Raw genomic sequence first — 14,795 nt, forward strand, 5'->3', positions numbered from 1 at the left:
GACGCCCCCGTGGGCGGCGGCTCCCCTCACCTGCGCCGCCGCCGAGCGTCTTTCCCCGGGCCGGGAGGGCGCTGGGCTGCGAAGAATGAAAACTCTGAGGGTGCGAGGCGCCGCCGCGGTAGTTACCCGCGGTGAGGTACGGCGTTTCGGCCGGGCCGGCAGCAGGGCTGAGGGGAGCCCCGCCAGGGAGCTACCGCCCCGCAGCGGCCTCCTGTTGATTATTCATTAGGCGGGAGCGCCCCCCGCCCCCCCCCCCGTTACAACCGGAGCTCTCGGGCCGGGCCGGCCTGCCCCCCTTCGCGCCCCGGCGCCAGGCAGGTGCTGCCCGGGGCGGCTCGTACCTGCTGGGCCCGGCCGCCGTGGCCCTCGCCGCCGCCGGCTGGCCCTGCCTGATAGTGGTCGAGGCCGGGAGGGGTGCGGAGCGAGCCGGGCCGGGTCCCCGCGGCGGGCGGAACGAGCAGGGCGGCAGGCGGTGCCGACGGGCCCCTTTGGCGGGGGCACCGCGCGGCGGAAGGCGGAAGGCGCGGAGGGAAGGAGAGAGGGAGGGGGAGGCGGCGGCCATGGATGACCAGGGTTGCCCGCGGTGCAAGACCACTAAGTACCGCAACCCCTCCTTGAAGCTGATGGTCAACGTCTGCGGGCACACGCTGTGAGTGGGGCCGCCGCCGCGCCCTGAGGGGGGCCGGGGGGAACGGACGCGGTGAGGGGAGAGGCGCCCCGGCCTGGGGCTGCTCCTCAGCGAGGGGGACCGGGCGGCGGGGCCTGAGGGGAGCGGTCACTCGCCCGGCCCCGCCAGGCCCGTGCGGGCGTTTGCGAGGCGGCTGCGGGCCGCCCTGTGCCCCCGTTGGCCTCTCCCGGCGGCAGCGCTGCAGCCGGCCGTTCCGCTAGGGGCCGGGGGCTGGGTCGCGGTGCGCGGCTGAAGCACTGCTGGCGGCCGCTGCTCCGGAGCGAAACGCTCGCGGGGAGCACACGGGGCCCGGCTGTGGGGCTGGTCACCGGCTCCTGCCTCGAAGGGGTGTGAGGCCTCGGGTATGAAACGCGGAACGTGGAGAAAGATACGCGTTCATCAATTTAAACACTTATTGTTTCTATTTAATACTGTGCTTGGATAATTAAGGAAAGAGCCCCACCTGGTTTCTTTTGGTTTTTTGTCGTGTTAATCCTCCTGAATGAGGAATGCTTTGCCTGAAGGCTTGATGCTGGTTTCAATGTTGGAAAATCCTCTCGTGAACCTGTGGTGATTGTGTTGTTTACTCATTCGGTATTTTTTTGCAGCAAGAGTCATGGGTTTTTTTCTTTTTCCCCAAGGTTGAAAGGTTAAATAATTCCCACCACTGGCTTTAGCTGATTTAAGTCATATGTAGTCTGAACTCAATCACTTTCAGATCTGGATGTCTTCAGTGTGCAAGTTTTCAAGACTAAATTCTTTCTGGGCACACATTTTAGAAGCCTCATACTGCAGTAGTAGCCCTTTCTGGTTTTTCAGTTGTTTTGTTTGTTTTTTGTGTCTTTTCATCTTTCTGGTGATGTGTGTATTGAGCTATTTATATTTTCAAACTACATGTGAATTACATTCAAAAGATGCAGCCCAAAAGCTTTTCTTAACTTGATATAGTACTGCAAGCGAAGCAGAATGAACTGGGTTGCAACAAAGGATTTTAAGTTATTTCCTTAGAAAAAAATGTTAGTTTTCATCCAGTTGCCTGACTTGCGTTGCTACGAGGGAAGGTGTGGGAAAGCAGCAGATGATCTCCTGGTAGTGGTGGTATAGGAGAGGGTGGTGGTATCAGGAGTGCCCCATTGGTGACAGTGATGCTGGCTGTGTAGAAGTGCAGCATTAGTTGGAGTTCAGAAGGTAACAGCCACATTCAGCCAAGGCTGTGCAGCTTTAAAATGATGCTTCTATCTTCTATTTCAAGGAAGATCGAAGGGCTAGTGGTCTAGATGACCTTCTGCTTTCAAGCTCCTCCAGAGCCACTTCCAGCAGAGGACAGCATGTTTCAGTTTGCTCTCCTGCTTTGGTTTTCAGTGGGTTCTTTTTGTAGCTGAGCTTTGCATAAGAAAACTAGTCATGTTTCACGCTTTACTGGGTCCAGCTGCTGACACCGTATTTGGGGTCTTGTCTTGCTTTCCTTGTTCCTTGCCAGTTGCCCAAGGACTGCCTCTGCTTCCCCCAGCTCTTGTTGTTTGCACTTCTGCATTTGCCAAGCATTTTATCCAAGGCCAGATCAGTAGCCTGCATTCTGCATGGCCCAGGGTTGAGCCAGCCGGGTATCTCTGCAGGGTGCTTGCCAGGAGAGGCCTATGCAGGCCCACCCAGTCTGACCTTACCTGGACCCAGCAAGGTCTGTTAGCCCCTCCTTTACCTTCCCAGCAAAGTGTGTCTATGCAGCTGGGCACCGCTGTTTTAAAGTGTACGTGTAGTGAGGGTAAAGTTGAAGTCACTGTGTGCGTAGGATCTCTGGATTTCTTTGTTTTTGTTGTAATTAAGGACTCAGTCTTGATGTGGTTCAAGTGGGGTCACTTTTCCACTGTAATATCATTCCAATAATTCCTTTAAAGGTTATGTTTTTATCATTATTTCCATATGATGTTACAAAGCCTTAATGGTGGAAGTAATTTTTTAGTAATGGTTAATAAATTGTCATAATAACTGATCTAGAAGCTGGAAGCTCAGATGAGGTACCTGTGAATGAAGTATGAGGGGAAAAAGGGGAGGTAATTGATATTTGTTCTTCCATAAATTCACCGTGTTTCAGGCATGAGGAAAGAATGTTTAACTCTCAAAGCAAGTGAGCTAATATAAGTTTCTGATGGAGATTTACCCTTCTTAGGCAATCTATTCCAATAGTTTGCTGTTCTTGCCATTGAAAATACTTCTTCTAATTTCAAATCCAATTTATTTGATATAATTTAAGCATTTAAGAATTCTATTTGTGCATTTTATACACCTTGTGAACTCTGTTACACCTCTTCTGTAGGAATGTGTCGCATGTTTTGGGGGCTTTCTCTTTGGTATTTTCCACACTTAAGAAATCCCATTCCTTCAGTCTCATCTCTTCAGTGGTTTTTTTTTATTATTTTTTAAAATTTTTTTCCTTACATCTGTGGGCTATTCTCACTGCTTTTCTTGAGGCTTTTTCCACTTGGTTTGCATTTTTCTGGAACACTGGAACTGGACACGGTGCTCTATCTGAGTCCTTAGTACAACAGGCAGAGCCAAAATTACTTTGTGTTCTTTTCATATGATACTTGCATTTTGTATATCTTAATAGGACAATGAGTCTCTGCATATTTATTTATCTTTTTTCAGTGATATGTGTGATTTATGTTCTGCATAAGCCCCAGATTCTTTAGCGCTTTACCACTCAACATATCTCTGGGCAGAACAGTATTTAACCTTGCCTTCTGTGTTGTGTTATGCAGCTGATTATTCTTACCTTTTTGCTCTGTCAAACAACATATTTCAAGTGACTTTTGCACTTGCTTCAAGTGACTTTGGATTCTGAGTCCCTCCATTAAAGTGCTTGTGACTGTCCCAGATTTTCCTCTGTTAACTTAAGAAAATGACCTTTCTTTCTGTCCTGATATTTTCCAAGAGGTCTGGGAGATCTTCAGAGTTATTGCTTGTGACCATAAGAAATTAAAGTAAAGCACAGCAAAATACAGGCTTGCCTGCAATAGGTTCCTTGCTAAATAGCCTTCCCACCCCAAGTTACCTTTTGTAGCAGTGGAGAATGCTAAAAGATTAGAGCTGTGTGAATGGGCTCAGTACCTATTTTCTCTCTGACTGACATAATGATAACTTATCTCTGGGTATGGGTTTCTAGTCATCTCTCAGTACTTCAGCATGTACTGCATTCGTTTAGGTTATATGGCTGTCAGTTTAAGAGTGTCAAAAGTCCAGTTAAACCAAAACGATATTGCCTTTAGTTGCGGTTTTTCTACCTATGTTGTTACAGTGTCATTGGAAGAAATGGTATTTGCTTGATAAGATTTGTTCTTAAAAAATTTTGTGTTGAATCTTAACATTTCATTATCTGAAATACGCAGGTTGTTTGATTATTTCAGCATCTTCCCAGGATCTGTTGGTAACCCTGGCTGGTCCATGTTTCCCTGTGTATTTGGTTTCTTGTTCTTTAGAGGCAGGTGCTTTTGCCCTTCTTCAGGCTGTTGAAACATAATGCAGAGAGCAGAGATGATTGTTGAGGACTGCATTTGTCAGTTTTCAAAGGGTAAATATATGTCTACCAGATTCGACAACCTTGAAGTACTCTTTTAATGCTGTAACCCCTCAATATAGTCCATAGGTTTATGGAAGCTTATTAGGTTGTTTGCAGAAGCATATTGCCTTTATCATGCTTTCTGTTTGAAGTTTGCCAACAAATACGCATGGGAAATTCAGAGTCTTGTCTTTGTTGCCTTGGGAGGTTTGGAGCAGTTGCTCTAATGTGTTTCCCAGTTCTAGCTTGCGTTCTTGCTCCTTTTGCTCTGGTATGAGTTACGTTAGCCAGGTAATACATTTTAGTGAATGAAGATCAATACAGAAAATGTCCCAGGTATTTTGGCATCATCTGTTAGAGATTTTTCCTTCTCGTTGAATAGTGGGTCGATGTGCTCCTTTTTAACGGCTCACTCTTTCACTGCAGACCTTCTGAAGGAATATTTTCATGTTACCTTCAGTGTTGCCTCTCAGTAGTTTCTTTCCTAATGCTTTGATCTTTCCCGTTTTGTTAACTGTGCTGTTCAGTTTATTAAGTGACCTTCAGTGATTTGATTGTGCAAAATCTTTTGAAACTCAAATCATTAAAGAGCCTATACTGTAGCAGAGATGATTTGTTGGTAAGCTTCAGATCTTCCTCCTGGGTTTCAGATAGCTTGTGGTTTTACTGCTAGTTCATTTTCTTTATTTTGTAGCACTGTTTTGCCCTTCTGAAGGATTGCAAGAGTTGCCTTCTTATGCTTTTTGTCAGCCGAGTTGTTTCAACTTTCATGTTCTTAGCTGGTTCTTCCCCTTTGATTAGAATGAAACTAGAAGAGCCTTTTTTATTGTTTGTTTGGTTCCTTTTTCTTCTAGTCTCCTATATAAACAAAGTTAATCCCAAAGTATTTGACAGTTTGTTGGGCAACGTGTGGCCTGTTTGTTCCTTCTTCTCTGACAGAGGCCTGCAGTGAGGGTTCCCCTTGCTGTGAAGTCCTGTGCTTTGGAGATTTGGCTGTTCTTTCTTCTCCCCTTCCCCACTTAAATCTCTCATCTGGGGTAGATACTATGTGTTAGAGTGCCTGTCCTGGGCTCCCATCTCTCTCTTAGTGTGACCTTATTCCTGCCAACACGTTTTGTCTGGATCTTAGCACCAACTTATGCAGATAGCATTTCTCCTCCCTTGTCCTTTACCTGTGTCAGTGTGCTTGACCCTATGTTAGAAGAACTCACAGTGACTTTCTCCTCATGCTGCATGTTTGCCATGCTCAGTTTCCCTGTGGTCAGTGGGGCTCTGTAATGTGTTCGTGGCCACTTGTGGCAGGACAGGGTTCATGTGCTGATAAGCACAGCGGTGCCGTGGTGGAGATAAGGTACAGGCAGATGAGTGCGAGAGTGAAATTGGACAGTGTGTCTTGACTGTAAACATCCTTCAAGTTGGGCTTCCGTTGCAGTTTATTCCAATGGAACTAAGCCAAGCCTTACTTACAGTTATGGCAATGGGTTTTTTTTGGGGGGTTATTTCTTAGGATTTTGTTTTCCTTGGTTATTGCTTCTCAACCAGTATCACCAAAAGTGTAATACCATGTGTTTTTGGCATTAGAGTAATGTTAAATAGGCCTTTTCCACTATAAATCTTCCCTGTCACTGGAAGGGAGAATGATAAATTAGCAGTTAAAAGTTGTTCTAGGATGAGACTTAGTATGGAAATGCTCAGTTAAAGAAAAATGAATGTCTTTTAAAGTTTATTTTCTTAAGTATAACAGAGGTTCAAGGCATCAGATACTTGGCTTTAGAGATGCTTTTGTGCAGGGGAAAGTGTGTCTAATTATGGAGCAATGCTTGATTAAAGTTCTGCAAGTTTGTAAGGTGCACTGATGGTTTTGCCTTCTTTTAAAAGTTCACTATCAAGGATTGTATTCAGAAACCTTTGTGTGTGCATGACGATGTTTGATTATTCAGGAGGTTCCTAATGTCTTTTCTGAGCGTACAGATGCTGGGTGTGTGCTTGCCAATGGAGTTGTAATCCACCTGGCTTCATTTGAGACCATGAATTATCTTTTACTCTGCCTGCCTGGATTTCATTGCCTGTGTTGAGTTTTAGGAGGCAGGTTAAGCATATCCCACTGATTTACTTACATAAAGAGGAAAGGAAATGCATCCACCAAAAGCTGCATTAAAAGAATGTTAAGGTTGTTACTGCAAACAGGACTGGGTAAAGAGATTTACTGTTGGCTGTAAACTTCGACCATATGGTCTCCAACAATCAGACACAAAAGTCTTAGGTAAAAAAAGTAGTTAATTGGGGCTGCTGGTTTAGCTTTGTTGTCCCACTGCCCACTATAGGGAGGAGGGGGGAAACTGGTACGTAAAGCTCTCTTTAGGAGCCAGTCTTGCTGCTCCAGCTACCTGTGACCTATCCTGACTTGTAGAGAGGAAATGTGGGTGTCTACAGACCAACGAAAGGAAAGAAACTCGCTTTCCTCCCCAGTGTCGTACCAGCTGTTGTGCTGTCTCTGCGAAGTGTCTTTCCCATGCTTGACATCTCTGGGAGACAGGGGCACAGGTACCAGCACAGCCTCTGCAGAAACTGATAGGCTTGATTTCAGCTGCTGCCAGTGTAGTATTTTTGAGTTTTCTGCAATCTTATATGGTAGTTAATGAACTTGCTCTGTTAGAAGCTTTTCTGGTGCCTTTTTCCTGTCTGAGAGAGACTTAACGGAAAGGTGTCCAGACTTCTTATTAAAATGTCTTTTTTTCCTTTGTTTTCCCAGAGGGACATGTGTTTATTTCTCGTTTAATTTGTTAATAAGGTTTCCAAATGAAGACAGCAAAAACACCAATGCTTACTATCTCTAGGCCCGGCTTTGTGTTGCTCAGGGGAGACATCAATTTACCGAGTTGTGTTGTGGGGATTCTGTAATCTGCCCTGCACCCTGTTATGACTGTTCCAGGGATTCATTAGGGGGTAAGTGCATCCTCCGAGAACATTAATTGCAGTGCCAACGGCTGCTAAAATGAAGAAACGGAGGTTTCATTATTTGTATATTTATTTTAATGTTAGGAGCATTTGGAGTTTTGCGGCTGTCAAATTCCCCAGGAGTTGGAAGTAGGAACATCCCTGGTGAATAGGGGGGAGAGGGGTTTCATGCCAATGTGTGGGGCTGGAGTTGTTGGAAAAAAGTTCAGAATCTTCTTGTTTAAACTCCTTCCAAGTTGAAGGATTGCTTGGCTTCCTGCTGCATTCTTCTCTGCAGTGTGGTTCAAGAAAATGCCTTTCTTCTAAGATGGGGGGGGAAGCCCTGGAGACTGTGGAAAATAGCGTAAAATTGTATTTCAGCCAAGTGAGTTTGAGTGAAGAAGTCTAACTAGAGGTAGGCAGTGAGGATCTGTCAGACCTGTAACTTTTACCTTGAGCATGTGGGAATTAGGTGCTTAAATACATATTTAATTTTATTTGGCAAGCTTTTTTTCCTAAAGAAAGTATCTTACATGCAAGGTATACAAGGACAATGATACTGTAGTCAGGGCTGTCATTTGGAATGTAAAGGTTGGCTGTGGTGTATATGATTTTTAGGGCACCAGTTTTCTTTTAATACAAAAGTGGTACGCGAGCTCGTGAGTGTAGATGGTATGAGTAGTGCTGGTTGAACTATAGAAATCTGCATGTAGATGCAGAACTTGTGAACAGGCAGCAGGCACAAGGAAAGAGCCACCAGCCTCTGGTACTTACTGGACCCTTGCAGGAGCTGATCTAGCTTGCTAACCTAGCAGAAAATAAACTTTTTTTTTCAGGTTATTGTGGTGGTGTTTGTACAGGTCTAGTGAGTTGAAGTGGCTTGTGAATGGTTAGATAGGCATCAGAGATGGTGCAGGGTAGTCTGTAGGAGCATGTGTCCACAAGTAAGGTAGGAATAGGGTTGAAGGAAGAACCTTCCTATAGCATAATGGTAATTTAGCTTGCACCATTTTGTGAAGCTGCATGCTTAAAAAGCTGGCTTGTCTGAGAGAGAAAGTGCTCTGTTTTGTCTCTTAGGCTTGTTTTCTTGCTGCTCTTGCCATATCACATCTCAAATTAGATTCCTGGGTGGGAGATCCTTACTTGGATGAAAAGCATAAGTACTCTTGGTGGACTAAAGCAGATTGGGACTACATATAGCTAAAAATCTCAACCAGAACAGGAACTTTGTGTGGTCCTAAAAATGCCTACTTTGCTTTGGGGAGATAAGTAATGAAAACTCTGTAATGTATTTAATTCCCAACAATTTACATCTCAAGAGAATTCTCTTCGTTTCTTCTGGGGGAGATGGGAGACACGCCAGGGAGGTTTTTAGTCACGTTTGTCAGTTCTGCCATGGGAGGTTAGATTAACTGGTGCTTATTTGAAATAGTTGCACAATCATAGTCTGTCTGCATCCTCAAAGTGAGAAACTTTTTTAAAGTGGAATGTATTCTCTCAGAAAGAAAGCTTTTTCCTGACTTCTTAGGGAATAAAAATCTAGGTCATCTTTCTTCTGTGTCTTTTTGGAGTTATTCCTGTTTTTATTAATTGGGATTAGATGCTCTTTGGACTCCGTTCCATCCCATTACTCTTCCAAAGTCTCTCCGAGTTAGTCATGGGAGGTGATTAAATCACTGCTGAAATGCCCAAGAGGTTATTTCCTTTTGCCATCTAGTTTTGACAGTGAATATTTTCTTTTAAATTTGGCTCTGAATCATGGTCTTAATACTTCTGAGGATCAGAAGTGGTGTTAATGTTTCAGTTACATTATTCTTTTGGTTTAAAACTGACATATTTAGAAAGTCTTTCTCTGAGCTATCAGTTGGCATGTCTGCTCAGCAAAGCTTGCAGAGCTCTATTCTTCATTTCTATTAAGTACATTTTGGAAATTTAAGTTGCGGTTCTGCTTGTGAGATGTGACTTTGGCAAAAGGAAAGCTATTGCTTGTATCCTGGGTCTCCAACGAGTAAATTGAAAAGTAAAATCTTCTTTGATTCTGAAAATTCAGTCTGGCTAAATCTGCAGCCTGGGATCCTGCAGATGGCTAATGGGTTTGGGTGTCCAGCTTCAAACACGCTCGACCCTTTTTGTTGGCTAAATGCTTACCACGGTAAGGTTGAGTATGGTAAATGTTCAGTATGGTAACGGTCTAACACAGGTGTGGTAGATCTCTATGGTTAAAATAAGCGTTTCTCAAAAAGATGGCAAACACAATAACATTTTAAACAATTTGATATTAGACAGCTTTTTCTTTTTTCTTTTAATTGCATCTACTGCATTATAATTCAAGCCAACAATTCTGTGGGTTTGTGAGGAAGAAGGACATTTGACTTGCTTCTGTGTGGTTGCATTAGCTGTCAAATGTTAATAAGCCATATGCATAGATTTAATATTTATGAAATTAAGCAAATATGTTCGTGAGTAATTTAAAAAAGCATGTCTCAGTAATTGTAAATTCACAGTAGAGCAGATCTGAAAGGTCCCTCCTGGCGTACTCAGGAGTTGCATTTGTGTGTGTGCTTTTTGTTGGAGGAAGGATTGGTTTTTTTTTTCCCCGGGACAACTGAAAGCGATGTTTGAAGAAAAGCTAGTTCAGCAACATATCCAGTGTTCAGATCTAGTTAGGAAATTAAGAAATAAAGAAAAAATGTCTTCCCTGATAGTAACAGGGTATGGGACAGGCAGGGTGCTGAGCTTGTGTTGTGAATGCCTAAATTTCATGTTGCTGGTTCCCTTTTTGGTGTGATGATATACAGGAAACAGTGGATGTTTCTTCACGGAAAGGCCACTCTGGCTGTAGTAAAAATCATAAGTAGTAGTCCTTAGGGTGAATTGAATTTTGTAATGACATCTACTTGGTTTTTCTTTTTCAAAATTTTTGCAAGAATTACATTTTACCAGACCAGATCTGAGCAGAGACCTTAGGAATTGCTCCGGTATATGACAAAATTAGACTGTAATTGTTGTAGCCAAGAACATTTTTTGATACTTGAAAATTATATTCTAAGTTGTTCTTCCTTTGAGTATAACACTTATTGGGGGAGAGAGAATTTTTTGGGAATTCTTGCAGTCTTTTTCCAGTGGAATACAGCTAAGTTCAGAGAGGTGAGAACAAGATGCCTGTGCCACAAAGGAACAATGAGCAAATTCATCTGATCTGATAAATATTTTGGCTCCAAATTGGGAAACATGTAGATAATGATTCTTGCTGTTCCCACAGTCCTGCCACAATGATTGGCACTCAGGTTAAATTCTGTATCTAAGCATTTGCAGAACCCTGGACTTAATGAGTGCATGACAACTTCTTCAACATTATAGAGGAAGACAGTGTTTCTGCTGAGAGTTAGGAAATACTGGGGATGGGGCAGAGTGAGAAACAGGTGTTTTTTTGTTTGTGTTGTGTGTTTGGTTTTTTAAGAAGCAGTGTTGAGGTAGAAGTTCCAAAGCCCTAAGAATATTCGTGTCTCCGTTTTTTTATTAATGCCAAGCCAGGCAGCTAGGCTGTCAGTTTGGGTGGCGAAGAAGGACTGGTGTTCCTAGACAGCAAAAGGCAAGGGAGTGGTTTGGCTGATGTTGACACCTCCAGACTGCTGAGCTGGAATGGGAAGTGCTGGGTCTAATTGGGCAGGAAGGTTTGGCACTGGGGTTAAATGTGTCGTAAGAGCCGTTAGCAGAGCTGGGGTGAAGAAGGATGACCTCTGGTCCCAGACAAGTGCAGGCAGACTATCATTTAGTGTCTTTGTCATCCTTACTTGCAATGTGTTGTGTGTCTTCTGTAAATAAAAAATAAATTGTTACCTTTGTGGGGATTAGGAGCTGAACAATTTGTAGGGGTAACTAACAACTAGATAGTCTTTAGTGTGAGTATACGAATAGCCCTGTGTGAATAGAATTGTTCAGATTCTTTTGGGAGTAGCTGTCTGTAGGCTTAAAAAGACTAAAAAAAGTAGTCCTTACACACCTTGGATGGTGTCAGGGAGGACTGTTGATGGCAGTTGTGTAGTTTGATAGGCCTGTGACTGATGTACTGTGAACTGGAGGAGGGAGGCTGCCTTTAAATGCCCGAGATCCCCTTTTTCGAAAAAAATGAAAAGTTATCTTTAGTTTTGGGATATGGTTGTATTCTGTAAGGGGGGGAGAGAGGTTAACAGAACTGAGAGCAGTGGCAGGATGAGTTGCTGTTGCTGTGAATGTCATCAGCTGAGTAGACTTGCAGGAATTGAGGAGCTGGAGAGATACTTGTCTGTTGAGCTTGATCTAGAATTACTGTGTTTGTTTGAACCCTTTTGTTTCCACTTTTGCAACAAACCCTGGGCTAAAATTTTGCTAAACAAATCCCTGGTTTTGGGGAAAGGTAATACAGGACAGAACAGCAGACGTGGCCACACTTAGCTGTCTCCACATGGGCAGTATCTCAATGGTGTATGAGTGGAACAGCCCCATGGAGGTTTATTTCTTGTGGTGAGGTTAGGGAACTCAAATTGCATGGAGTCTGTGTGGGAACCTTTGCTGCTAGCTGACAGCTTTTGCAAAGGAGCCTTCTCTTTTGCAAGGAACATGTGAGTGGGAAACATCTCGTGGCTTTTTGGGAAACTCTGTTATGCTGTAAGGGTGTTGAAAGGGGAGGCTGACTCCCAGTCTTAACTGTGTGGCAGTAAAAATCATGAGGGGGGCTTGCTTAGAGGGAGGGGTATAACTATGTGAGGACTTGGGAGGAGGGGTGATGCCTGGGCTAGATGAGGGTTTAGGACCACCTGGGAAGACTGAGGAGAAACTGGAGCTAAAGAACCGGAGGAAGTTGTGAGGTTCTAGAAGGATGAATGCATGGGGAGCTGGCGGCTATGGGAAGAGCAGAGGTAAGGATGGTGCGTGCACATGTCTGTGTGCTTGCACGTGGGGTGAAGGGGTGTAGGTGTCTAAATGGAAATTAGCTGGGCAAGGAGTCTGTGTCTGGATCCAAAAGTCTTGGTCAGGGGAAGAAGGAAGGGTGCAGAAGGGGTTGGCGTTCTGGTATTTGGCCTTCCCTCATTGGGCTGGAGCAGCACCCGAGGTGTTTGAGTTACTTTACAGAGCCCTGGGGTGGAGTTGGCTGAGTTCCTGGAGCCTGGCATTTCACAGGGGCTCCAGCTGTGCCCCTTGGACTGCCCTGAAGCACAGCCTGTGTGCAACTGCTCCTGCGCTCGCTGGGAGCTGTGCTTTGAGCAGAGGAAATCCTATATAGCACTAATGCTAATCAACTCTCAAATCAGGAATGTGAAATTTGGGCATGCTTCAAGCATTAATTACTGTGGCTTAATTTCCTTATCTGGTAATGTGGGGATAATACTACCTCATGGTGGTTTTGAGAAGGTCAGTTATTTAATGCTGACTATGCATGCCAAAGAAAACTAGAGGTGGAAAAGAAAAAGTCAATGTGTCGAAGCAGGATTTGAACAGGGCAGAATAAACAAGGTCTGAGGAGAAACCAGCATTGTCTGCATGCACGTTAGTGGAGCATTGCCTATCCGGAGGGCTGAAAGAGGTGGCAATCCTAACAAGCTGGAAAGAGCAGCCCTACATCTCTGTTCCTGGCAGGCTGTGCACGTTAACTGTAAGGAAAACATGTAATGCCTGGGCCATATATTGTGCAGGCTTGTTAGAGGAATAACATGACACTGAGGCCTCTATCCTGCTGCCTGACTTAGTTGACATAAGGTAATGGATATCGAGGGAGTGGATGGGGAGGAGCTGAGTAACTGCCTGATTGCATAACCCTTTTTTTCCAAAGGAAACTGGGCTAACGTAATGTGGAGATATAATAAATTTATACTGTAGTGCATGACCACAAGAGGGATCAGACCACTTGAATTTTCACTTCTGCATTTTTGATTCTGCGTTCTTTCATATAGCTTGGTTATGGGTGTTTTATGTATGGAGATTTTAGTTGTCTGACTTGCTGGTAACGCTGGAGATCTAATTGAACAGTGTCTAGTTTATTTATTTTCTGTCACAGGTCTTTTTCTTGGTTTCAGTCTCTGTAGTAAAAATAAGACTGTATTACTGTGTGACTTTGGTTGTTTTACGTTTCTACTTGCACAAGAGGTTATGTCTATTATTTGCTAGGTAAGACTTCATTTCCAATACTCTTGTTACATCTTCTTAAGTGAATATTTTGAAGATGACTCTGCCATTAAGTGAGTTCAGAACCCATACAGAGTCTGTATTTTATATGAGCTTGATCATTCAAACCTGTTTTCTAACTTTCTTCCAATTCCTCTCTCGTATAATTGGCAAATGTATACAATACAAGTGCTGATCTGAAAGTAGTCATTCATTGAACATAATGGACCACAACTGCTTTCTCTTACACCTAATTAGTCCAACATTTCATTTTAAAATCCATATGTATTTTAGGGTAGTAGAAAGATGCAAAATTGCCTGAAGGAGAATTGCCCCAACTTTTTTCTACTCTGTGTCCTTCCTTCACAAATATAGAAGCAGCTATATCATTGAAAATTTAATGAAGCTTTCATCAATATAATGCTGTGCCTCTACATTCTCTGAAACATATTCATATTTAATGAGCTTCTAATTCTAATTTCAGGTAACAGGAACAACTGAATATAACCATAAATCTGATTTGTTTGTGAACAGCGTGTCCCATGTCATTTACAATTCATAAAGTAGTCATTGGTGACCAGTGTGGTAAAGCACAGGAAGAGTTGTACATCTGAGCATCAAGCAGCTGCTATTTAAATCTGCTTTTTGGTAGTTTGTTAAAAAAGTTTTCTCAGACCCTTATTTTTATTTTTTCATAAAAATATCACAAAAACCGCCTCAACAATGACCCTAAAGCAATGAGGTTGTTGTCAGTGTCATATTTGAGTATTTCTATTTCATGGAGTTTTTTAATTCTTAGCAAGCCTTAGTTAAGTTAGCTCCTTAGTTAAAAATGTACAATAGTGGGAAAATATTTTTGGATGTGTGGGAGAGCTGGTAATTCTGAACAAAATATAGAATTGTGTATAATTAATTACAGGAGATGGAAATAGTCTAGGAATAACTGTGAAAATATCCTACTGCACTCTGGACAGTCTCAAACTGAAGGTTTCTATAGAGCATGAAATAATGTTGCAGTGCTAGGCTTGGCTGGAGGCAGCAACAAGGCTTGTTTTGGCTCTTTCTTACTGGGAGTGAATTGTAATGCTGAAAAGATGGTATTGTTTACCAAATTTTATGCAATAACAACACCTATGAGTGCATAATTACATTTTCAATTAAAATAAGAAAACATTAACACTGAAACATTGTTTTGATCATGTGAAAATACTTTATTGTTCTGTCTTCATTATTTAATTTATGGTCCTTTTATTGTTTCTCATAATCATAATTGACGTTAATCCATTAATATTTAATTTGTGTTTTGGAGGTTAATTGCAGAAAAAGGCCATATAATGTGATGCCATTGAATATAGAAACATAAATTTTAATAACAGAAAACATTGTCTACTACACATAGTATTGCCTTTGTAATAATACAAAAGGCAATGTAGAGAATAGTATTCACTCCACCCCCTTTTTTGGCAGTATGCAATTTTCTGTTTCATCTGTTAA

General features: G+C 42.9%; 1 protein-coding gene across 4 annotated transcripts in view; it reads left to right on the forward strand.

Annotated features, from left to right (window-relative positions):
• MNAT1 (MNAT1 component of CDK activating kinase) overlaps positions 1–14,795 on the forward strand; it is a 124,703-nt gene that overhangs the window by 507 nt on the left and 109,401 nt on the right. For 3 of the 4 annotated variants that reach the window (XM_055802008.1, XM_055802033.1, XM_055802015.1), the window contains exon 1: positions 498–649. The exons of the other annotated variant lie outside the window; for it this stretch is intronic. In XM_055802008.1, the coding sequence (XP_055657983.1) occupies positions 561–649 (89 nt within the window). In that variant the 5' untranslated portion in view covers positions 498–560. Of the gene's footprint in view, positions 1–497; positions 650–14,795 lie in introns of those variants that run through there. 4 annotated transcript variants of the gene reach the window in all.

The sequence above is a fragment of the Falco peregrinus genome, chromosome 1 (genome assembly GCF_023634155.1).
Source record: "Falco peregrinus isolate bFalPer1 chromosome 1, bFalPer1.pri, whole genome shotgun sequence".
NCBI classification, from domain to species: Eukaryota; Metazoa; Chordata; class Aves; order Falconiformes; family Falconidae; genus Falco; species Falco peregrinus.